The sequence below is a fragment of the Mobula birostris genome, chromosome 9 (genome assembly GCF_030028105.1).
Source record: "Mobula birostris isolate sMobBir1 chromosome 9, sMobBir1.hap1, whole genome shotgun sequence".
Classification (NCBI taxonomy): Eukaryota; Metazoa; Chordata; class Chondrichthyes; order Myliobatiformes; family Myliobatidae; genus Mobula; species Mobula birostris.
Window position 1 is genome coordinate 39,326,537 of NC_092378.1, and position 25,311 is coordinate 39,351,847.

The 25,311-nt window shown below is 40.1% G+C and overlaps 1 protein-coding gene across 6 annotated transcripts in view; it reads right to left on the reverse strand.

Annotated features, from left to right (window-relative positions):
* The window catches only part of cadps2 (Ca++-dependent secretion activator 2), a 706,406-nt gene that overhangs the window by 81,781 nt on the left and 599,314 nt on the right, over window positions 1–25,311 (reverse strand). For all 6 annotated transcript variants that reach the window (XM_072267874.1, XM_072267873.1, XM_072267872.1 and 3 more), the window contains 2 exons: window positions 12,837–12,992; window positions 244–391 (listed from right to left, as the gene is read on the reverse strand). In XM_072267874.1, the coding sequence (XP_072123975.1) occupies window positions 244–391; window positions 12,837–12,992 (304 nt within the window). The remainder of the gene's footprint in view (window positions 1–243; window positions 392–12,836; window positions 12,993–25,311) is intronic.

Below are 25,311 nucleotides of genomic sequence, written 5' to 3' on the forward strand. Positions count from 1 at the left end.
CAGGGGTAGGGGAGATTGTGGAGTTGAAGTTACAATCATATCAGCATGATCTTATTGAGAGGAGGAGCAGACAAGAAGGGCCAATTGCCAATGATGTAATTGAAATTGTTTTAAAATCATACAATTTGTGCAACATTTGTTGAATTAAGTTCCAGTGGCAACAGACATTTGGAAAAAACACAAAGCAAACAGAGTGAAAAACATAAACTATAACAGAGGTTGTAATGAAAATTGAAAACCTACCTCTTGTGCTCCTTCCAAAATGCAGAGTTTTGTTGATTGTTTCTTTGCATCCACAAGCACATTGAACATTGTACAGACAGGAGAAGGAACACGCAGATCTGTTGACTTGTTCAATTTTTGTAACTTGACTTCAAATGCAATCCTTGTTCTGTTTAATGTAAAGAAAGAGCAGTTATTCAGAGTGAACAAATATTAGAAACTTAAGAGTCATAAATGACCTAGATGAAGGGATAGAAGGTATGTTTGTTAAATCTGCTGATGCTAATGATAAAATTGCTTAGAAACCATAGAAAAACTATAGCATAGAAACAGGCCTTTTGGCCCTTCTTGGCTGTGCCGAACCATTTTCTGCCTAGTCCCACTGACCAGCACACGGACCATATCCCTCCATACACCTCCCATCCATATATCTGTCCAATTTATTCTTAAATGTTAAAAAAGAACCCGCATTTACCACCTCGTCTGGCAGCTCATTCCACACTCTCAACACTCTCTGTGTGAAGAAGCCCCCCCGCCGATGTTCCCTTTAAACTTTTCCCCCTTCACCCTTAACCCATGTCCTCTGGTTTTTTTCTTCCCTTACCTCAGTGAAAAAAGCCTGCTTACGTTCACTTTATCTATACCCATCATAATTTTATATACCTCTATCAAATCTCCCCTCATTCTTCTACACTCCAGGAAATAAAGTCCTAACCTATTCAACCTTTCTCTGTAACTGAGTTTTTCATGTCCCAGCAACATCCTTGTAAACCTTCTCTGCACTCTTTCAACCTTATTAATACCCTTCCTGTAATTTGGTAACCAAAACTGAACACAATACTCCAGATTGCTTGTGACTCCTTTTGCCTTAGTTTGGAAATAGTCATGCCAAGGCCACAGATAATCAAGGAGCAGTGAATGTTGGAAGTGATAAATCAAACAACAAGAAATATACACCAAATCCAATGTGGAATGAAGGAATGCCATCACAATCACTTCCATTCGACCAGCTAAATCTCTTTTCATACAGTTGTGTAAACGTTCGGGGTCACGTATCAATTCCAGCCCACTGTCTGGATGGCACGTTTCTGCGTCTTTCACAAGTGTGACCAGGAATTGTGCTTTGCTGATGCTTGGAAGAAGTGAGCACGGGAAGAATGATTTTTCAGCTACTCTCTAAAATATTCCTCCAGCAGGTAGTCGCTACAAGAACACAATCAATAAAGGAATAAAATTTTGAGCTCAGATTTAAATAGAAAATTACTCAAAACCTACTAACCCCTGCTTGCTTTCAGTGTGCTCTAATGTATATTGTGCTGTGGTCTGGTTGTGAATTTAGTTGCAGTGTGGTCTGCATTGTAGAGTGGCATGTGTTGTTTTATAGTGTGAGGTGTTTTGTTACAGTGCACCCTGTGTTCTGCTGTATTGTGGCATGTGTTACAACACCATTGCATCTTATGCATGCATTATAGCTTGAGATACATTGTGGCAATATGCACATTCAGTTATTCAGTTGTGATATGGCATTCATTCCCTTATGATGTGCCAAGTAGCATGGTCTTGTGTGTTTAGTGTCATAGCGCATATTTTGACAATGGTATGTATTGTGTAATGTCCTGGTTTGCCATTTGCTGGTGTGGCTTGCCTGGTGGTGTAGTGTGAATGGTGTTGTGGCATGGATCACGCTGTGGCTTGGCATGTGTTGCTTTACAGTGCTGTGCTGTGGTCTGAAATGTACATGTAGCAGTATTGTGCGTTGTATTATAGCGCAGCAGGTACCGTGGCACGAGTTACAGCGTAATGTGTTGAGGCGTGGTGTGTATTGTATTAGGGTATGACGCAGCTTGTGTTGGGTTTGATACGCAGATATTGCAATGTGTTTTTTGTTGTGGCATTGTGGTGAGGAGTATGTTGTAATGTTGTGCTGTGGAGTGCTGGGTGTTATTGCAGGATATGTGACGTGCATATGTATGTGTACTTTGCCTTGTGAAAATACTAATAAAAATATACAAAAGGTTTGACATTTAAAACTGAAGTTTTTGTTGGGATTTTCCTTTCAGAGACAAAGATCCAATACAAGTTCAAGTACACATTCATTGTCATCTGACTGTGTACATACGTATATATACACACACACAACCAAATAAAACAGCGTTCCTCCAGACCACCGTACACCCGCAAATCATAAATCACACACAGCACATAAAACATGAATACATTAATAAAGCATAATTCAAAATGCATGTAGTACTAGCACAGGTAAAGAGTAAATAGTACATTAAACAGATTTCTGTCCTAGTGATGAGACCTTGGTGGTGGCAGGGTATTCATTAGTCTCAGAGGTTGAGGGAAGAAGCTGTTACCCTGTCTGACTGTCCTAGTCCTGATGCTTCTCTACCTCTTTTCTGATGGTTGTGAGTCAAAGAGATTTCGGAATGGGTGGTAGGGATCCTCAATAACGTTTTGGGCCCTTCATCTACAACGCTGCCAGTAAATATCAAAAATAGTGGGGAGGGAGACCCCAAAGATCCTCTTGCCAATTCTTACTGTCTTCTGAAGGGCCGTGCATTCCGATGCCTTACAGCTTCTACACCACACAATGATGCAGCCAGACAGGACGTGCTCGGCGGTGCTGTTAGAATGACGGTGTGGAACACTGCACGCCTCAATCTCCTCAGAAAGTGTAGACGCTGCTCCACCTTCTTGACTACCAAAGAGGTGTTGTGGATCCAGTTTAGATCACCCATTACGTGCAGAGCAAGAAACTTTATGCTATTCATCCTGCCCACAGCAGAGTTATTGATGTGCAACGGAGAGTAGACAACCTGTGCCTTCCTAAAGTCCACAACCACCTCTTTTGTTTTGTCCACATTGACACACAGGTTGTTATTCCCACACTACCTGACAAGCCTCTCTACCTCCTCTCTGTATGTCAACTCATCATTCCTGATTGAAAAGGACAGAACCTGGATCTCTGTACCTCCCTCTGCAATTGGATCCTTGACTTCCTAACCGGAGGACCACAATCTGTGCGGATTGGTGATAATATCTCCTCCTTGCTGATGATCAACACTGGTGCACCTCAGGGGTGTGTGCTTAGCCCTCTGCTCTACTCTCTATATACCCATGACTGTGTGTCTAGGCATAGCTCAAATGCCATCTATAAATTTGCTGATGATACAACTATTGTTGGTAGAATCTCAGATAGTGACAAGAGGGAGTAGAGGAGCGAGATATACCAACTATTGGAATGGTGTCGCAGCAACAACCTGGTACTCAACGTCAGTAAGACGAAAGAGCTGATTGTGGACTTCAGGAAGGGTAAGATGAAGAAACACATACCAATCCTCATAGAGGGATCAGAAGTGGAGAGAGTGAGCAGTTTCAAATTCCTGGGTGTGAAGATCTCTGATAATTGAACCTGGGCCCAACATATTGATGCAGTTATAAAGAAGGCAAGACAGCAATTATACTTCATTAGGAGTTTGAAGAGATTTGGTATGTCAATAAATACACTCAAAAACATCTATAGATGTACCGTGGAGAGCATTTTGACAGGCTACATCACTGTCTGGTATGGGCTGGGGGGGGCAGCTACTGCATAGGACTGAAAGAAGCTGCAGAGAGTTGTAAATTTAGTTGGCTCCATCTTGAGTACTAGCATACAAAGTACCGAGGACATCTTCAAGGAGCGGTGTCTCAGGAAGGCAGAGTCCATTATTAAGGACCTCCAGCACCCAGGGCATGCCCTTTTTTCACTGTTACCATCAGGTAGGAGGTACAGAAGCCTGAAAGTACACACTCTGCAATTCAGGAACAGCTTCTTCCCATCTGCCATCCAATTCCTAAATGGACATTGAACCCTTGAACACTACCTCACTTTTTAAATATATATTTTTTCTGTTTTTTGCACGATTTTTAATCTATCCAATATACGTATACTGCAATTGATTTACTTATTTGTTATGATTATTATTTTTTTCTTCTATATTATATAATGCATTGAACTGCTGCTGCTAAGTTAACAAATTTCACGACACATGCCAGTGATAATAAACCTGATTCTGATTCTGATTCCTTGTTGCTGATGAGGCCAATGACTGTTGTATCATCAGTGAACATTATGACACGGTTTGAGCTGGATCTGGCCGTGCAGTTGCGAGTCAGTATCGCGAACAGCGGTGGGCTGAGCACACAGCCCTGGGGAGCACCAGTGCTCAGCGTGATGGAGCTTAAGATGTTACTGTCATCTTGTATGTGGAAAGGTTTCTCCATATCCAGCTGATGCAAGAAGCAAACACTGTGCTTGATGACATCTACATATCTCCACATAATTTCCCATTTCAATTCCCCTTTACGTAGAGAGTTAACAGAGCTTGGCTGAACGAAGACATTTACAGTAGGGATCGTGCCATTTGGAATTAATAACTGAAATTTCCACCCACCCCTCCCCCCACCATTAATACCTTCATGGTTATGAAAGGAACATCACCACAGAAAACTCTAAGCACATTCTCTGAAGGACACCAGCAGTTAATTAAGCTGTAAATGAATTTTCTAGTACACAAAATATAAGTAGGACCGGTTGGTAAAATATATTTAATTTCTGGCAATCTTGCTTTAATTATTATTTTGTTTCTCTGGTTCCTTTACAGCTGTCAGAAACCACCGCCGAGGCTCAGTGGCAACAGAGATTTCCTCAGGCTGGTGTGATGAACAGGAGCGTGGCTGACACCACAACACCTGTTCCTGTCTCAGATGGGTTCCTTCAATTACAGCCAACTGTCTTTGATCAGGTTTGAATGTGGAACGGGACCCACAGCTGCTGCTGAACACCTCTGATGGATATGGCTCCACAGTAGCACATGCAGAGGCACACTACTGATTGTCATCAAGCACACATTCAGGAGGTAATTCCCCTGAGCCCACCTCAGAGAGAGGAAGTGTGTTCGGAAACTGCTTAGGTCGCAAGGTTCCAAGAAAGTAAAGGCAAACTTTGCAGCCATAACTGTGGAGTAGGGTCAGAACCTTGCAGCCAATTGTCTCAAAGATTCAGAACCAATCAATTTACAATCTTTCCAGGCTGCAGCCATGGATGCCACCAAAACTTCACGTTTGCTCTGCATGGGCCTGGGAGTGGAATTTTCCTCCTTTTATCTAGACAGAGAGAAGCAGAGAGAATAATTGTGGACTTCTCTTTGTGTGGGATGCCATTGATATCACCAACAACACATTGAAGGTGCCGCATTTTTATAGTGAGGTGTATCATAGTCTCCTCGCTTCTCTCTCCTTGAATGCAGAGCTAGTCTGTGCAGTGTGATTGTCACCACCTTGCATGCAGCATAGCAGTGACTTGGATGTGCCCAGCATTTGCTGTACACTATCATGCAAACAACACGCAAAGGACACACCATGACACTACAGGATAAACACCATGTCAAAAGATATATCATGACACAAAACACAGAAGACCACTAAACTTGCCATATCCCTGCAGAACACATTGCAAATCGCAAATGAAGACACACAATGCTCCATGGCACACACAATGAAATGCTTTGAGGTATGGCATGCTATAACACTTGCCACAAACTACAATGGAACTCGGGGCATACTATAACAAAACATCTCACACTATAAAACTCCAATTGCCACTCTGCAATACATACAGTGCCTATAAGAAGTATTCACACCCCCCCCTTGAAATTTTCATGTTTTATTGTTTTACTAAACTGAATCACAGTGGATTTAATTTGGCTTTTTTGACACTCATCAACAGAAAAAGACTCTTTTGCGTCAAAGTGAAAAAAATCTCTACAAAGTGACCTAAATTAATTACAAATTTAAAACACAAAATAATTGATTGCATAAGTATTCACCCTCCTCAAGTCAGTATTTAGTTGCACTTTTGGCAGCAATTGCTCCCGTGAGTCTGTGTGGATAGGTCTCTATCAGCTCTGCAAATCTGGATACTGGAATTTTTCCCCATTCTTCTTTCCAAAACTGCTCAAGCTCTGTCAGATCCCATGGGGATTGTGAGTGAATAGCCCTTTTCAAGCCCGGCCACAAATTCTCAGTTGGATTGAGGCCTGGACTCTGATTTGGTCACTCCAGGACATTAACTTTGTTGTTTTTAAGCCATTCCTGTGTAGCTTTGGCTTTATGCTTGGAGTCATTGTCTTGCTGGAAAACAAATCTTCTTACAAGTCACAGTTCTCTTGCAGACTGCATCAGGTTTTCCTCCAGGATTTCCCTGGATTTTGCTGCATTCAATTTACCCCCTACCTTCACAAGCCTTATGGGACCTGCTGCAGTGAAGCATCCCCATAGCCTGATGCAGCCAACTCCATGCTTCAAACACAATGTACAATGTAGTGTACAGGACACTGAAAAAATTACAAGGACTATCAGCACCTGACTTCTACACACTATTCCTCACACAGGAGGATTCCCAAAATTACAAAAGCTATGCTACAACCCATAATCTCTTTGAGCAAACACAGATATGTCTGCCGCATGTTGGAGGAAGTTTGCAGTGTACAGCATGGGCTTTAGAAATCAACTGTGCTTAATCGCTGCCCAACCAGGCAATCCTCCCAGCTCACCACCTCTGTCCTTGCCAGCAGCCACATTGAACAGGAGGAGGAAAATTAGGAGTGGAAAGAGAAAGGAAAGGGAGGGTGGGAGAGGGCAAGGGAGAGGAAGGAGAGGGGAGGGAGAGGTAAGGTGGGAGTCAGAGCCAAAGAGAAAGTGAGAGTGAGAATGAGAGAGAGAGAGAGAGAGAGAGAGAGAGTGTGTGTGTGTGTGTGTGTGTGTGTTTGTGTGTGTGTGTGTGTATGTGTATATAAAGGGCTAGGTTTTCCACTTGGTCATTCAACAAATAACTGGTCAGCCATTCCTCACTCCATCCATTATAAGGCAGTAGAATCTGGAACTACAATGCACAGGTTTAAAATGAGAGGGGAGAAATTGAAAAGAGGTATGAAGGGTAAGTTTTTTTTTTACACAGAGGGCAGTTGTTAATTGGAATGAACTGCAGAGGAGATGGTAAAGGTAGATGTAATTACAATATTTAAAAAGCATTTGGAGAGATACTTAGATAGGAAAAGCATATGGGCCTAATGTAGGCAAATGGAATTTGCAAATGTACAGATTATGATCAAGATGTATAAAATGGGTGAAAGGGCTTGTTTCTCTGCTGCACGCATTGTTTCCTCAAAGTTGCGCAGCTGTGCAGTAACTTAAATGCTCCCACACACATAGTCTTTGTTGCCGTGCAACTGCAATTTTCTTTTATATTACATTAGGATCATTTTGAAATTGTGTTAACATATTTGTGAAATACCTTGTAATTAGTTATGTGTTAATGAATGTGATCCATCAATTTTCTAAATAATAAATGCATCACAACTTTTACTTTGAAATATTTTAGAGCTTCAACATATTTATATTGTCAGAGTTTCAAGTTACAACATTGTTACAAATTGTAACAATAAACACAGAATGGACATTAATAAACCATCAGCCTGCTGAATGCCAACATGTCTAAATTTTCTTTGTTGTACTGTATTTCATTATACCCTTCAACTAATACATAAAATAAAAATTTCCCTCTTTCAATTTTCATTCTAAATATTTATCATATACACATTACAAAAACAATATTTAAAATGCTGACAAGAGGAATTCTGCAGATGCTGGAAATTCAAGCAACACACATCAAAGTTGCTGGTGAACACAGCAGGCCAGGCAGCATATCTAGGAAGAGGTACAGTCGACGTTTCAGGCCGAGACCCTTCGTCAGGACTAACTGAAGGAAGAGTTAGTAAGAGATTTGAAAGTGGGAGGAGGACGGGGAGATCCAAAATGATAGGAGAAGACAGGAGGGGGAGGGATGAAGATAAGAGCTGGACAGGTGATTGGCAAAGGGGATATGAGAGGATCACGGGACAGGAGGCCCAGGGAGAAGGAAAAGGGGGGGGGAACCCAGAGGATGGGCAAGGGGTATAGTCAGAGGGACAGAGGGAGAAAAAGGAGAGTGAGAGAAAGAATGTGTGTATGAAAATAAGTAACAGATGGGGTACGAGGGGGAGGTGGGGCATTAGCAGAAGTTAGAGAAGTCGATGTTCATGCCATCAGGTTGGAGGCTACCCAGACGGAATATAAGGTGTTGTTCCTCCAACCTGAGTGTGGCTTCATCTTTACAGTAGAGGAGGCCGTGGATAGACATGTCAGAATGGGAATGGGATGTGGAATTAGACATGTCAGAATGGGAATGGGATGTGGAATTAGACGTGAAAATGAGAATGGGATGTGGAATTATGTCAGAATGGGAATGGGATGTACTCAGGTTGGAGGAACACCATCTTATATTCCGTCTGGGTAGCCTCCAACCTGATGGCATGAACATTGACTTCTCTAACTTCCGCTAATGCCCCACCTCCCTCTCGTACCCCATCCGTTATTTATTTTTATACACACATTCTTTCTCTCTCTCTCCTTTTTCTCCCTCTGACTATACCCTTTGCCCATCCTCTGGGTTCCCCCCCCCCACCGTTTCCTTCTCCCTGGGCCTCCTGTCCCATGATCCTCTCATATCCCCTTTGCCATTTAAAATGCAGTGCATTTTTCAGGCTGTATTAAATTTTATGCTCAGAGCAATGGTTGTACTGCATGGCTCTAAAAATCAATTAGATGGAACACTGGCTGTACAATTCCATGATTCCAAGAACAACATGTCAAAATTTGGTGCATGATACTAAATACAAAAGGCCACAACACACTTGCCACATCATAGCAGCACACATGCCATACTGCAACTGAATATACACAAGGAGCTTCGACTGCATTCCAACCATCTTTCTCAAGGTTTACCCTGAATTTGTAATGTTTTGCATGCAATTAATAATCTATTACATGGAACTTGGTCCAATGCTTTTTATAGGTCTAAATAAATAATATCCCATTTCTTTGCACAATCTACTGCTTTGAAGAAGAAGAGGACATTTCTAAAAAGAATTGCTTATGAATATTGATTTTTACTTACTAGGTTATTCTCATACAGATAACCAAGTGTTTCTAATGATCAATTTGGTTACTTTCCTAAAATGGTAGTAAAAATGTCAGGTCTGTTTGCAACTACATTTGCACCTTTTTTTTAAAAAAAAGGGGATACATTGAAAGCTATTTCAAGGGCGTAGTCACTTTCTCATATCTGTGCCTTCTTGGCCTTCCCTTGGAAAACCAAAAACACCTCCTGGTTTTGTGCCCTTTCAGACAGCTCACTTGTAGCACATGTTGATTTGTACAAGTTCTTTACATGGATGGAATGTTGCTTCTCTTGGAAACCCAGATGGCCTTAATCATTCAGAATATATGTTTTTTTATTTTAAATTCTGTCTTTCTCGGCTATCCTGAATGCTTTTTCATCTTCCAATAGATCTTTTTTAGATCCTTGTATTCAAAAACCTGCTTTTCTTTTTCACAATTTTTCAATTTACCTGTCCAAAATCCTGTCCTTCCTTCTACAGTCTTGATGCAGATTTTTCTTTGTTAATCTGTTTAGGATACTATGGCCTAAAAACGTGAGAATATTACTGTGGGATGTGTGATTGACTGTCGTGGTCATCGATAATGATAAATGCACTTTCCTCAGTCAACCTATTCCAATCCATTTTCAGGCTCTCTCATTTCATTCAATTTACTGTACAACATTATGTACTTTATTCTGGATTAATGCCAAATTTGAAATTACAGTGGGCATTCCCCCAGGGCATTCCAATTTCTTAGAAGTTGACTGAGTTGCTAACTGATATTGCATCAAGATAAATCCTGAATTTGTGTTTCCTTTGACACATTGGGTTAAAGAAGCCATTTTGAATCCTGATCTAATCAATGGGACTTTTTCAGTTAAAGTTTAGCACAATAAAAGATCACTTTAAAATATTATTCTTGCATCTACACCTCTTTACAAAATGCAAACTGTCTTCTTCCTTGTACTGACTTAAAGTTTGTCTTGCAATACTGGCACATGTATGGAACTTCTTTTTTTTCTATGTGTGATGTGAATGGCCCGCCCTGAAGTCCACACAGACCCATTTACCCCATGCTTTCAGGATCAACTTCACCATTTATAATCCAGGCATGTTGTAATCACCTGTTGAACCTCAGCTGCTGCACCATTTGAAATCAGTTTACTCTGTAGGGGTCAAACTTGCCATTTTTTCTGATCTGAATGACCCAATGGCTCAGAGTGACAGAGAGATCTGAGTGCGAGGCCACAGTTTCCTGATGATAGCAGGACAGGTGGGTAAGGTGATTATGAATGCACTCAAGATGTTTACCTATGTAATGCCCTGGTTAAGATTTCTACTACTATGCTGTGAGGCATTTTATTTTAACAGTTTTCAAAAAAAGCGGTGTGCCCTGCTGGTAAGAGTGTTTTGGCTTTGGCTAAAGATAAGGAACCATGTTGTCCAACTTCAGAATGTTTGGTCAGCCAGTTGTAACTTTCTGCCCAGTGGAAGATTCGGGAGAGCTGGACTGGATCAGATTTCTGAAGGACTGTAGACTGGTTGGGGTCTTTTGCGAGGAGCTGCAGAGTGGGCCACAAGGGAAGATGCTGCAGAATGCTGTTTGAAAGAAGAGTCCCTGTTGCAAGAGGTGCTTTGTGCAGATCAATGGCTCCAAGGGGGAAGGGCCCATACTCCTCAGAGAGCCAGTTTGTTCCAGATGGTCTTTAAGGAAAGCTTGGAATGTGAAGGGTGCTTTCACACAGACTATGCATGTGAGCAATGCGATATGCCTGACTACCCCAGAAATGAGCTCCAATGTTTATGTGTGCGTGGGACTGGTTTAACTGTAATGGGCCCTTTTATTTTTCTTTTCTTTTCCTGAAACTGTTAAAGTTGAAGATTCAGTAAATATACTTTATAATCTTATGCTGGTGTACGATCTGTCATTTCTGAGCTACTGATAACAGGGTATGGACAGTATTTACACAGCATTAATTGGAACATCCTAACTTTCCTGTTTGGTTGAACCCCAAATCATACCGACTCTAGACGTATATTGTTTATAAAAGGTGCCTTCTTACTGCCGAGTCACGTGACTGTTAGCAGAGTTAGCAAACGAGCCAAGTTTGTATACGAGCCCCAGTGAGAGGGTTGCACCCATATCAGCTGAGGCACAGAATAGTCGAACAGAGACGGCATGATAATATTTTATAAAACACTATGCCAGCCCACAGCTAGGGAGCTGTTGGTCACAATATAATCTGAAGAACATGATACTTAGGTAGACGACGGAACCAGGATTGGAGACATTTCATATTGCCAAAACTGGATTTGTTTTCTTCAAAACAAAAAAATTGATAGATAGAACTTAATTGATCTATTTGGGATTAGGACAGGGCAGGAGGAAGGGCAAATTTCTCTTGGTAGAGAGATGTAACCAAAGTAGATAGATTTAAGGTGATGGGTAGAACGATTAGCAAAGAGTTGAGGAGAATCTTCACTCAGATAATCCAAAACTCACATCTTAAATTATCGGTTGTGGTAGAAAGCTATCATGTTCACAAATTACCTGGATAAGCCCTTGGTGAGCCATCATTTACAGGACTGCAGGCTGAGAGATGGAAAAAAGGACACATCAAAAAAAAATCTTTATCTGATAATATGGACGTGATGGACCACATGACCTCCAATCAGCGCCAAAGTATTCTGCGATACAATGATCATCTCATTTAGCTCTCAGGGGAGTGTACTGATCCAGCAGAACAGAAACAAACACCTTTTATACACACATAACCAAGCCTCAGAAGCTTAATGCTTTCATTAACTTGTCAATCTAGCACCACTATTCCTTACGTACATTTATGGGAACTGCAACTGAATGGATTATATTCCAAAAAGAAAACATTTCCCTTTTGTTGTCATATATGAGGGGAGAAGAAAATTTCCAATTGACTTTATAATTACAGCTTGGTTTGCAGAAACATGCTTCCTAGTGAAGGTGGATTTGTTTCAAGTTGCACATTCAGAATCATTTCTCCTACAAAATTATTCCTTCCCATGACTGTATAAATTAGAAAGGTTATAATGTATTGCTCACTGTCTGTGCTGGGGATAGTGGGGTGGTTAGATGGTTGATTAGGAAGTGGGGAATCAGGCAATGACAACATAAGAGTTTCGGAAATTAAAGGAGGCCCCCACCAGGAGGAGGATGGATATCATGTACTCCCTGACAGCTTTCCAAGCAGCTTGGGTGCCTTTAATTAATATTGAAGAAAGTCCTACCACTATGGTGAAGACCTACTTCAGGGTTCTTGAGGGACCTGTAGGACAGTAGAATTTCATGCAAATGATAGCAAACAAGTGCTGTGCGCTATTTGATGTCACAACAAGTGCTCAAATATTTCTGGCGCTATTTGATGTCACAACAAGTGCTAAAAAAATGTTTCTGGGTGCTTGTGTCTCAGGCTTACTTCAGTCCATGGTCTTCAGCGGAGGTTTGAAACTGGTTGTGCAGATATATAAGTTTGTACCCCTGGTTGCAAAGTGTGCAGCTTTTGCATTAATCTGTGATATAACTCCTGTTTGGCCAGTCACACCTACCTTTTCACACAGGCCTCAATCATGTCACTTGCCATGAGTTTGAGTCTTTGGTCCAGATGTTGAGAAAATTCGGGCTCTGGCCAGTGTAGATCATAGACGAACATCTGTAGAGCATCCAGCTTCCAGAAGAGATCTTCCGATGTGGAAGAACCATTCCTAAAGCAAAAGAGCATTGTGGCATATGAAACATTTTGTTCTGCAGACAATGCCTTCAAAACAGCGTAGCCACAAGCACACAACAGGAAAGTAACACCAGATACAAACATAGACATTCAACACAGTTACTAGCGGTCATCATGAACAGATTTACTGTCTGGTCTTTGTTATTGTCATTGTGCTGGTGATATGGGATGGAATACAAGAACATGAGAAAATCGGAGCAGGAATAGGTCCCTTGACCCTTCCAGTCTGCACTACATACAAAATAATCGTGGCTGATCTGCCTCAGGCCCCATCTCCTCTTCTGTGCCAGTTCCCCATTGGCATCAATTCCTTGATCTCTCAAAAATTTATTCACTTCCACTTCAAACACTTCCAGGAACAGTCTCCACAATTCTCCAGGAGAGAAAATTTCGAAGGTTTACTACATTCCACAAGAAGACAGTTCTGTGCAGCTAAGCTTTAAATGCCCACTTTCTTACATCTATGTTAACTCATTTTCCATCAGTGAAAATATCTCAATCTCTTCTGTCATGCTCCTGCAAAATCTTACGGGTTTCAATGAGATCATCCCTTATTCTGCTAACCTTCAAAGATCAAAGATCCAATATTTTTATCCTCTTCGGATACGACTATTCTTTCATCCCAGGAATAAGCCCTGTGTATCTCCCTTACCTCCAGTGCTATCATATCCTTTCTTCAATACAGTTTAAAATATTCCAGATGTAGTTTGAATGCTCACTGGACTATTGCAACAATACTTCCCTGTTTCTAAGCTCCAACCCTTGCAATGAAGGTGAATGTGCTGTTTCCTTTCCTGACCATTTGTTGTAGAGACCTGTGCACATTTATGATGCACAAAAACACCCGTTTCCCGCTATTATGCTCATTTGTGGGCACGTGGCCAAGTGGTTAAGGCATTGGACTAGTGACCTGAAGGTCCTGAGTTCGAGCCCCAGCCAAGGCAATGTGTTGTGGCCTTGAGCAAGGCACTTAATCACACATTGCTCTGCGACAACACTGGTGCCAAGCTGTATGGGTCCTAATGCCCTTCCCTTGGACAACATTGGTGTCGTGGAGAGGGGAGACTTGCAGCATGGGCAACTGCTGGTCTTCCATACAACCTTGCCCAGGCCTGCGTCATGGAGAGTGAAGACTTTCCAGGCGCAGATCCATGGTCTCGCAAGACTAATGGTTGCTCATTTGTGATCTCTATCCATTTAGTCGACATATTGACTCATTTTACTAAAGTGCATGAAACTCCGTCACACAAGATTTGACCATTCACCTATTCATAAACTGTTATACAATCATGAAGCCCTCAACAAGCATGAGTTATCAATGTTATAGAAAGAATTATTTTCTGACACATTATTTATTACTTGTGATCATCTGGTGAATGGAAGGCTGAATCTTGAGGACAAGGAGAGGTTTAAAATGAGCAATTGTTATTTAAATTCTGAATGAAAATTTTCTGGAATGTTCATCTGTTTGGTAATTCATCATGTCATTATATAATGATAGCAAGACAATTTTGTAAGTGTAGTCTAGTATTTGGTAACAGTCTACAGAAATTGATTAATCTAAAACTGATCTGTCAAATTTTATTTTATGAATTCTTAGAAACATAAATACATAAAAACAAAAGCCACTTTAGTAAGGTGGTTGTAAAAATTCCTTCAATAGTGTTCTGAATATTAAATAAATGAATGGACAAAAATTGTTCAAGTTGGGCAGAATCAATGGATGCTATAATCAATCATGCTGTTTGCGATTGGGAGGAAGTATTGGGCTAGGATTCACATTCAATATGATCATTTTAATGTTGCTGCCAAAGGCAAATATGGATGTCAGTTGAAGACAGGATCAAGGCCAGTTATAAAAATGCACAATGAAACATTTCTCAATCTCACTGTTTAGATTTACACAGTCTGTACAAGAACTTTGGTGAAGTTAAATCCCATGAACCATATTCAAGCAGTGAACAGGATTCATCCTTTTAAGGGGGATGGAGGCAAGTTTAGGGGAGATGTCAAAGGAAGGTTTGTTTTTACTCAGTATATGGTTGGTGCCTGCAAAGCACTGCCAGCAGTAGTGTTGGAGGCTGATAAAATAGTGACATCTAAGAGACTTTTAGATTGACATTTGGATGTATGAAAAATGGAGGGTTTTGGGCTATATAGGAAGGAGAAAAGGTTAGACTGATCGAGGAGCAGATTTATACAGGTTGGCTCAACATTTTGGGCCAAAGGGTCTATGCTGTCCTTGATGTTCTGAGTTTGTAGAGAAGGTAAATAATCTTTAATCTGTTTTGCAGAAATAATGATTATTCTCATTTCTGGATTCAAACTCTAAATCAGGGCTTGGAAACGTCAGTTTCTCTGCAAATAACAACTCAAGGTTCAGAAAATATTTTGAATGACCATTTGTCTGCACAGATCCAACCATTCACCCTCAGCAATATATGTATAGCGGCCTGATGGTTACCAAGCGAAATGGTTGATCATAATATTGTCATATTCTGCCCTCCTTCCACTGCCTTGACTTCTCCAGTTCTAAATAACGATGATCAACAAATTATTGTTTGTCATTGTAACCCATCAGGACCAATTACTGATGATATTCAAAATCATGAGAAAAAATAAAACAAATCTGGCAAAAATACAAGAAGTGATGGAGAGAAAGCTTAAGGGATGTTGAGAAGCAGGTGTTAAGGGATTAAAGGATTAAGTCAATGGTCAGGGTTATTCAAACACTTGCTTAATCATGGACACATCTACAGGGCAATTTACGTCTTGGTTAAGAAAGGTACCTTCCTTTGAATTATGATTAAAGGGTTGGTGGTTTGATACGTGAAATGCAGTGATCCCTCAATAATATCCTGATAACATGGTATATTGGTTATTTCTCTCAGACAAAGTCACAAGTAGCCAGAGATACTGCACACACAACTGGCTTACATCTGCTACTTATTTAGACATCCATGTCTCTGCATATAATGTGGAAAATAATCAAAGTGATTACCAGGCAATAATTTAATCAAGTGGCTCAAACATCACAAGAGCAAAATTCTCAAGGCTTGCAACTCAAAGCATAACACAGAAATTACTCCATGGATTTGAAATCAGACATTGCTGTCTATTGCAATGATGCAATCATATAAATGGGGTGCAGCTAAAGGGTTAGGTGCAGCTAAAGGGTTATTTTGATTTTGGGTTGGTTCTTGGCCAGGCAATGGTTGTTAGTTTCAGTTATTTACTTATTATTTAGATATACAGCATGGAACAGACCCTTTTGGCCCAATGAGCCACACGGCCCTGCAACCCACTGATTTAATCATAGCCTAATCACAGGACAATTTACAATGGCCAACTAACATACTAACCGATATGTCTTTGGACCGTGGGAAGAAACCGGAGTACCCAGAGGAAACCTACGGGAAAGTCGTACAAGCTTCTTGCAGAGGATGCCAGAACTGAACTCTGAGCTCCGACGTCATAAGCTGCAGTAACATTGCATTATCTGCAAGGCTACTGTGGCACGGCTGTTATATATTCTAGTCATATCCAACAGTGCACACATCATCATTTAGTAAATCTGCCACTAATTCACTTGTTGGGTGGGATTCTACATAAACATACATCTGAACTTGCTTGGAATTTAGAAGGATGAGGGTGAATCTTATTGAAACCTTTTGCATGTTGAAAGGCCTATACAGAGTAGATGTGGAAAGGATGTTTCCCATGGAGGGGGAATCTAGGACAAGCGGGCACTGCCTCAGGATAGAGGGGAGTCTACTTAAAACAGAGATGCGGTGATATTTCTTTAGCCAAAGGGTGGAGAATTTGTGGAATTTGTTACCACAGGCAGCTGTGGAGGCCACCTTGTTGGGTGTATTTAAGGCAGAGCTTGATAGGTTCTTGATTGGACATGGCATCAAAGGCTACGGGGAGAAGGCTGGGGAGTAGGACTAAGAAGGAGAAAAAAGAATCAGCCACGATTGAATGGCAGTGCAGACCCAATGGGCCAAATGGCCTAATTCTGCTCCTATGTCTTACGGTCTTTACATTGGCTGGATACCTGGAGATAAGCAGGACATCATTTGATATTTTATATTTCTGCAACAAAAAAGTGTTTCATTCCAATTAAACATTTGAAGAAAATCATATTTTAGAAATACACAAAAATAATTTGTTTAGAGAAGTAGGCACCTCCTCAACAGATCTTATGGGTCAGATTCTCACTGGATAAATCAGTGAAAACCATTTGAGAAAAGAACATGAAACCAGAATGCTGCACCATCTGAGGTTATTATCAAAGGTGAAATACACCATCAGGAAAACAGAGACAGCAAGAACAGTTCATGAAAATATCATCTAACTCCCATAGTGCTGATTCTTCTGTACTGAAGGCTTGCTCAGTAGGTGAAAAATTCCTGATGGAAGACTGAATTGTTCTTGAGTGACTGTGTATTTTGCCATAGGGTAAAATTTTTTAAGTGCCTTAAATTTTCACTGGTCAAAGGGTCAAGTACGAGGGACATAGCTATAAATAAGGAGCTGATTATTTAGGGATGAGGAGCAGAGAAATTTCTTCTCTAAGAAGGTAGTTGCTGTCTGGAATTCTCTGCCTCGGAAGGCAGGGGAGGACAGGTTATTCAATGTATCTCAAGTGGAGATAGATAAATACTTCAGGGATTGAGGAATTGTGGGTTATGCTGAATAGGGACAGAAGAGGAAGGTGAGTTGAAGTCAGTTTTGATCAGTCACAATCTTATTGAATGGCAGGGAAGGCTTGAGTCGTCTGGTGGCACACTCCTGCTCATATTTTTATTATTTTCTTGTCATATTTATATTAGCCAAATGGTTGCTGGCTGAATAAAATCAGATTTGTATGCACCTGATTCAGTCCTGGTCCATTCACTCCACATATCCCATTTCAGTGATGCTAAAGTGCAGTCAAGACTCCCTGCTCTCCACTAAACTGGATTGTTGTTTGTCCTCTTCACCAAAACTTCCAACTGATATGCTTTGACAATGGCAATGAAAAACACTTCAATGCAAATGTACACAACCTTTTGATATTCCTTGTCATAACTGCTTCAAGAAAATTGAAAATAAGGCAATTTTTATTTCACTTGAGTCTTTAGTGATAGGGTAAATTCACTGAAAAAGATAGATAGAATTATTTACTTTGTTGGTAGAGTCTGGAATAGGTGAGCTTCACCTTAAAATCAGAGCAAGGCTATTAATGCCACCATTAAGAACACTGCTGCACCCGTAAGTGGAAATGAGGAACCCTTCCTAAAAATCTGCTGCAGATAGGACACCTGAAAAGATCAGTTAAGTCTGAGAGACAATTATTGTTCTATTATCAAATGTCCTTCACTAATCAATGAGCAAATCTGACACAAAGGATCTGTTGAGAAGATACAAAGAACTTTGTGACTTATTGTAGAGGGTGAATGGTGGTAAGAAAGTGGTGTCTCTTGTTGGGGAGAAATTATTTTTAATTATCTTGAAGGGAAGTAAATATGTCCTATATTTATAAACAAGTTATTTTTGTAATTTTCCAAATACATTTTTTCTCCAAGTGTTTGAATGGTATGATATGCTTCATAGCCTGGAAATGTATCCAAAGTGGACATACAGTATGAAGACAGAGATCAGCTGTGGTCAAAAGAAAGAAAAGGGGCTGAGTGGCTAACTTCTGTCCCTATTTCTAGATGGCTTGCACATTGCATTAGTACAAACTTCAACCCACACAAATTGTCACCTTGTGAATGAAACTGATTGACTTCAAATGAAGCAGCTGGCCCTAACATGGTATAGGAGTGATTAATTATTAATACCAAATATACTATATGCGAAGAAATTTTTTTAGTCAGAGGGTGGTGAATCTATGGAATTTGTTGCCACGGGCAGCAGTGCAGGCCAAGTCATTGGGTGTATTTAAGGCAGAGATTGATAGGTATCTGAGTAGCCAGGGCATCAAAGGTTATGGTGAGAAGGCGGGGGAGTGGGACTAAACGGGAGAATGGATCAGCTCATGATAAAATGGCGGAGCAGACTCGATGAGCCAAATGGACGACTTCTGCTCCTTTGTCTTATGGTCTTACTAGAAATATGGAGGAAATAAAAACCAAAAATGTTGGAGAAACACAGCAAGTCAGGCAGCATCTATGGAGGGAAATGGACACTCAATGTTTTGGGTTGATATCTTTCATCTGGACAGGGAATATGGATTGTCTAGTAAGTTTAACAATCTAAATTCTTCACTGTGACTATCATCAGAATTAGGTTTATCCAAATATGGGAAGATTATCCCTGGTCTGAATATTTCTTTCTACAAACCGTCTACAGATATGTTATTGACATGGTGATAATTTTGTTGTTTGTGCATCACAGAAAGGGGATTTGGATAGACAGTAAAAACACCCTACCATAATACAGAAATTGGTGAGCTTTTGCAACCCTACAGCAGAGTCAAAATAAAATCTCTTCAACTTGATTTTGATATTCTTTTGCATGTAAATGACCCCAGGCAACGTTTTCATATAACCACTTGATGCACTCATATCACGTTCCCATTTCCATTATTTTAGTAGAAGCATTAAACCATTTATTTTCAATGCATATGTCCAAATAATAGACCAAGGAATTTGATACCACTACTTTAAATGCTCAGACGATTATGTTGTTCATGGTGATTACCAGATCATATTGTTTAAATCTGCAATGTGGAGAGAAGCCGATCGAACCACCTTCACCCTGGATGATGAACTTTGGTTGATTGGGGTGCATCACAATTTAATACAGTGTAACTCTTCTTTAATATCAGATGAATGGTCTCATATTGATCATTAGAATCATTATTTTGAAATTGCAGCCTACTTCATGGACATTTCTCTTCAAAATTACAACTACTGTGTTGATAAACATTGATGCTAATCGTTTCCTAATGATGATCAGCTCACATTAAAGAATGCTTTGTCAATGAACTTTTGGTTACATGTTCACTAATCCCAATACAACTGAGAAACAGAACAGCAACACTGCAAGCAAATTATGACTGTGCAGGTAGTGTTTTACATTCTAAAAATGTAAAATTTTAAATGTAGCCTTCTGTAACATTTTAAAAGATTTGAGCCAAATACCTACAGATGGGAAATGGCTACAGGCGAAGAACACACATGGGTTCTATTCTGGAACAGGGATTTGTGAACTAATTAGAGCATTAAGTTTTTACCCTCATATTTAATTAGCTCTTTGTCCTTCATGTCAGCATTCAGTCTTTGTGTTGACAAACATATTAAGAGTTTGCCCAACTTTAGCAGGCTTATACACCAATGTTCATTGTGAAAACAATGGAAACCTAAATCTCCTAAAATGAACTGAAACCTATTCAGAAGGGGATCAGCAAAATACAAATGCTAACCACATGGATCCAGATTTGCGTAAGGAAATATGAAGCAATCAATTTCCTTGCAAAGACAGCGTGCAAAGAAGACAAAAGACACATACCAAACATATGCACACACATTCAGTGTCATGTTCTTCATGGTGAAAGAAGGATACTTGATAGTTCTACCTGGCAGACACTACAGATATCATGTGACAGCAGGTGATTGGCAACCTCGACTATATAGATACCAAGTGAACTTTGGTAAGTTAACCCTGTCACTCAATACAACATATGGATCTAATCATTTCAACATCTTGATTTGTGAATTAATTAAGAATTGCCCCTTTAATGTTTCCAGCATCTGTGGTACTTCGGTTTTGAATCTCTTTAATGTTGTTAGGTTTAGAGTCTGGTCTACAGAACTCAAGCCAGCAAACCAGTGAACAGGCCGTCAAGTTGTTTCAAACTATTGCATTATGCATGCTGCTGGCTGTGAGAGATAGCATCTTCTAATTGCAAGCCATCCACAGTTTTGATTAGTTATCAACTGTACAGGAAGTGTTTGCAACAACTAAATTCCTCCTTGCAATTACATCAAACATCTGTACAGAAAGGCATCGAGCCAAAATAATGATTCTTCCAGCTCACAGATTACCTACTTTTTAAATACCGTGAAATTACTGATCTTTTCATTCCACCCTGTTCTTTTTACCTCAACAAAAATACTTCACCACTCTAATGCAATATTTTCAGAGTAGATTTTGAGCACCAGCCAAATGAGTTGAAAACTTTTGGCTCGATTTTATTCAATTAAAAATAAAATGTGAATGAAAAAACAGAATTTGTTTCCTAAACTGTTGGAAAGACATAGTGAGAAGTAACTTGTTAGGCTGGTTGGGGCTTGTGTTTGAACTGGAAGCAATGTGCAAAGTCAGCACTGCATACTTAGATCAGTCCAAAGAGGGAACACTCATCATTTTTACTCTTTTATACATCACTATGTACAACTTCATAATGGACTTTTTCTTGCAGACTGTCTCAATGTAGATACATGTGGTTGGCACTATTAATTGGCCATTAGCAAAACTATCATGTTTCTCTGCATCAGATATGCAGTGTGTAAAATGGTAACATCACTTATCAAGTGCAATTCCCTGTGCAATTCATCTATCTAGATAGGTTTTCTGTGTTCTCTTTCCTTTTGTAGACTTCAATGCCTTATTTACTTTCTCCTTTAAATATATTCTTTGCATATTCCTGGTTCACACTCTTCATCAGTCATCTTTAAATTTTCACTGTTTGTGGTTTTTGTTTGAATTATTTTCTTAATTTGATTGCCTCAAGTGACCTCTCCCTTTCTACACTCTGAAGAGCAACTTTGGCTGATATCTAGGTAATTGGTAGCAGACACAGGGTCAGATAGAAGCTCCTGCCATCACACTTCTGCCACTAGTTGTAAGATGTACTGTACGCTCATGTGTGCTCTGACTATGGTATACAGCAGGATAAACTGGAATTAGAGAGAATACAATGACACAGATTGGGAATTAGATATCATACAGAAAGCAAAGAGTGGAATAAATGGATTGTGCTCAGCTTGGCAGGTTGTGAAAGGCAGGGTACTGCAGGTGGGATGTATTGCATTTTCAGAAGTCATTTGATATGCTCCTGCACACAAAGTTGGTCAACAAGGTTAGAGCACAAGGAATTTTACTGACATGGAATGTGAACTGATAGTCAGACCATAAGGGAAGAGTGTGGATAAACAGAATGTTCTCAGGTTTGCAGAGGGGTTGGTGCTTGGCTCTCAGCTTTTCACAATCTAGATCAATGATCTGGCTGAGATGACAGATTATTATATTTCCAGGTTTTCTGCGGTCATTACAGTGGATTGTGAGTGTATAAAGTGTCTTCTAGGAAATATGCATGTTGATTAACTGGGCAAGAACATCGTAGATGAACACAATTTGGATAAATGAGACCTTATCCACCTTGGTGTACATAAAAGAAGAGCTGAGTATTAATGAAATGGTGAGACATTGGATGGCGCTGGTGTTCAAAAGGACCTAGGTGTGCTTGTGCCTAAGTGGTTGAAGGCCAATATACAGGTATAGCAAGCAGGAAGGACAGTAGATGCTACATTAAACTTCATTATGGCAGGATTTGAATACAGGAGTAAGGAACTCTTATTGCAATTGTATGGTGACCTGTTGAGACAACGCCTGGTACATTTCATTCAGTTTTGGCCACTTACTTAAGAGCTTGCCATTGAAAGAGTGCTGCAAACTTTCACTAGACTAATTTCAAGGATGGTGAGTCTGCCATATGAGGTCTCATTAAATACTACACATAAAATGCTTAAAGGGCTTGGAAGCTAGGTTGAAGATATTCCCTCTGGCTGAGGAATTAAGCACCTAGGATATGGTCTCGCGATATGGGGCAGGCTGGTTTGGACTGACTGAAGATTAGTTTCTTTACTTGGAAGGCTGTGAATCTTCGGTGTTTTCAAGTCCAGTGGGTTGTGAGTGCTCATTGTATTCATTCAAAATTTAGATTGATAGATTTTTGCAAATTAAGGGAATCAAAGAAAGTGGGATAGTGCAGGAAAATTATGTTTAGATAGAAGATCAGGTATGATTTAATGAATAGCAGAGAAGGCTCAAAGGTGTAAAGCTAATGTTTTTTATGTTGTTTTGTACAATTTTACTAAAAAAAATCAATTAAGTTTATGAAGCAGTAAAATCAACTAATGAGTTAAGCTGATGACTATTGCAGAGTTGGAAAACAGAAGGGAAATGAGACATATAATGCTCTAACTTTTGATTTGAACTGGATTTATATTGAGCTCCCTGAATATTGATCTAAATCAATGCTTTGCTGCTAATCACCCATCTCCCTTGATTTGGGCTCGATATCTAAGAAAGAGGGTGCTGGCATTGAAGAGTGTCGGGGAGGTTTATGAGAATGATCCCAAGATTGAAAGGGTTAACGTATCAGCAGTGTTTGATCGCTCCAGTCCTGTACTTACTGGAATTTAGAAGAATGAGGTGGGTTTTATTGAAATCTACCAAATATTGAGAGACATAGAGTGGACCTGGACAGGATAGTTCCAATAGTGGGTGAGGGCACAGTCTCAGAATAGAAGGATATCTCTTTAGAACAGAGAAGAGAAGAAATTTCTTTAGCCAGAGGGTGGTGAATCTGTTGAAATCATTGCCACACATGGCTGCGGAGGCCAAGTCATTGGGTATATTTGGAGCAGAGCTTGACAGGTTCTTGATTAGTAAGAGTGTCACAGGTTACAGGGGTGAGGGAGGGAATGGCAGGCAGATAAGTTTGAGAGGGAAAATAAATCAGCCATGATTGAGTGGCAGAGCAGACTCAAAGAGCCAAATGGCCTAATTCTGCTCCAATGTCTCTGCCTTATTAACTGAAACTCATTGTTGCTTCACATGGCTTACTCAACTGGAACAGGAAAAAGCATGCTTTCATGCAGCTCTGAATTTACTGTGTATCAAAGTAAGGTCAGCCATTTTGTTCTTTCTTCTGCTCGGCTACTTTTAAAACCAACAAATCTAATCACAATTGGAATATCCACTAAATTAAGGACATTCTACATATATAAAAAAACACTTGCTGCTAGCTTTTCAACTGTAAAGTCAGTGGCTACCAGAATCAACTCAAGGAGGAGGGTGAGGGAAAATGAAAATTGACTTGTGTGGCTCCTGCAGTTTCCTCATTTCCCAAGGCATTCAGAGACTTTGATGGATTAGCATTTTATTTGCTTATAAAGTACAGTGGATTTCAGTTAATTGGGCCATCAGTTAATTGGGGCAGCCACTTATTTGAGACAACTCTTAGAGAACAAAAAAAAATTGAGAAAATAGCCGGATTCCCTTCATTTATGTGGGACACTATGGCGCTTATTTGGGCCAAGAGACTGTTGCCGAACACTTTCTAGCTCATGTCACACATTGTGTGGCCATTAGACACTGCACTGTGCACACAGCGAAGTTTTTAAATAGCTTCTGTTGTGTGTGCTTCTATTCAAAAAGCAGTGATTTTTGTCGCTAATAGTTGCGAGTAGTGAGTAGTAAGACAATTCAAAACTCACTGTTTTGCTCACTGTGGTTTCAAGCATTCAGTCTTGGAGATTCCAGGATTGGCTGGGAGTGAAAATGAAACAATTTCTCTGCTTCAACAAGTTAGGAACTACAGAGAATCAAATTGAAGTAATTGACAATCATCATGAATTTTTCAAGGAAAATGAAGATTTGGAGGATGCAGTTGTTGAAAGCATTTGAAAGCAATCCATTATCTGCATCAGGTGCCTGCACTGATTTTGTTCATTTACAGTCAATCAAATGCACACGGCAGTGTACACAGGATTAATTCCTCCATTGATAACTATTAGGAACTAATATACAGTTTTCTGGTTCTGGGGGAGAGTTTTGGTAGCGTTCTAATTTGTTCTTCATTTCATTTAAATACATAGATAAATGGTAGTTTATCTTTTTTATATCTTTTTAACTATTTCCATGAAATTTTGGCTAATTGGGGCAATCACTTAATTGGGCCAGAATGTGTTGGTTCCATTATGTGGCAACTAATCGGAATCCACTGTAAATACATGTTGTAGGGCAAGGAGTTTCTCCTTGTATTCTACAAAAAAGTTATCACTTGCTCTCACTCTCCTCCACATCACTGCCCCCTAACTCCTGTATCTGTTTCCCACAGCAGGTCTTAAATGTTGACGGGATCTTTATCCCAACAGACCAATAAACTGCTTCTATGTCCCTGTTTGGCAGCTGCAGCTTACTGAGAAAATGAGCTCTGATGCTGAGAGAGCTTTGAGCTTCACGTACATCATCACAAACCGATTCTTTTTGGCAATTTCAGTATAAGAATAAGG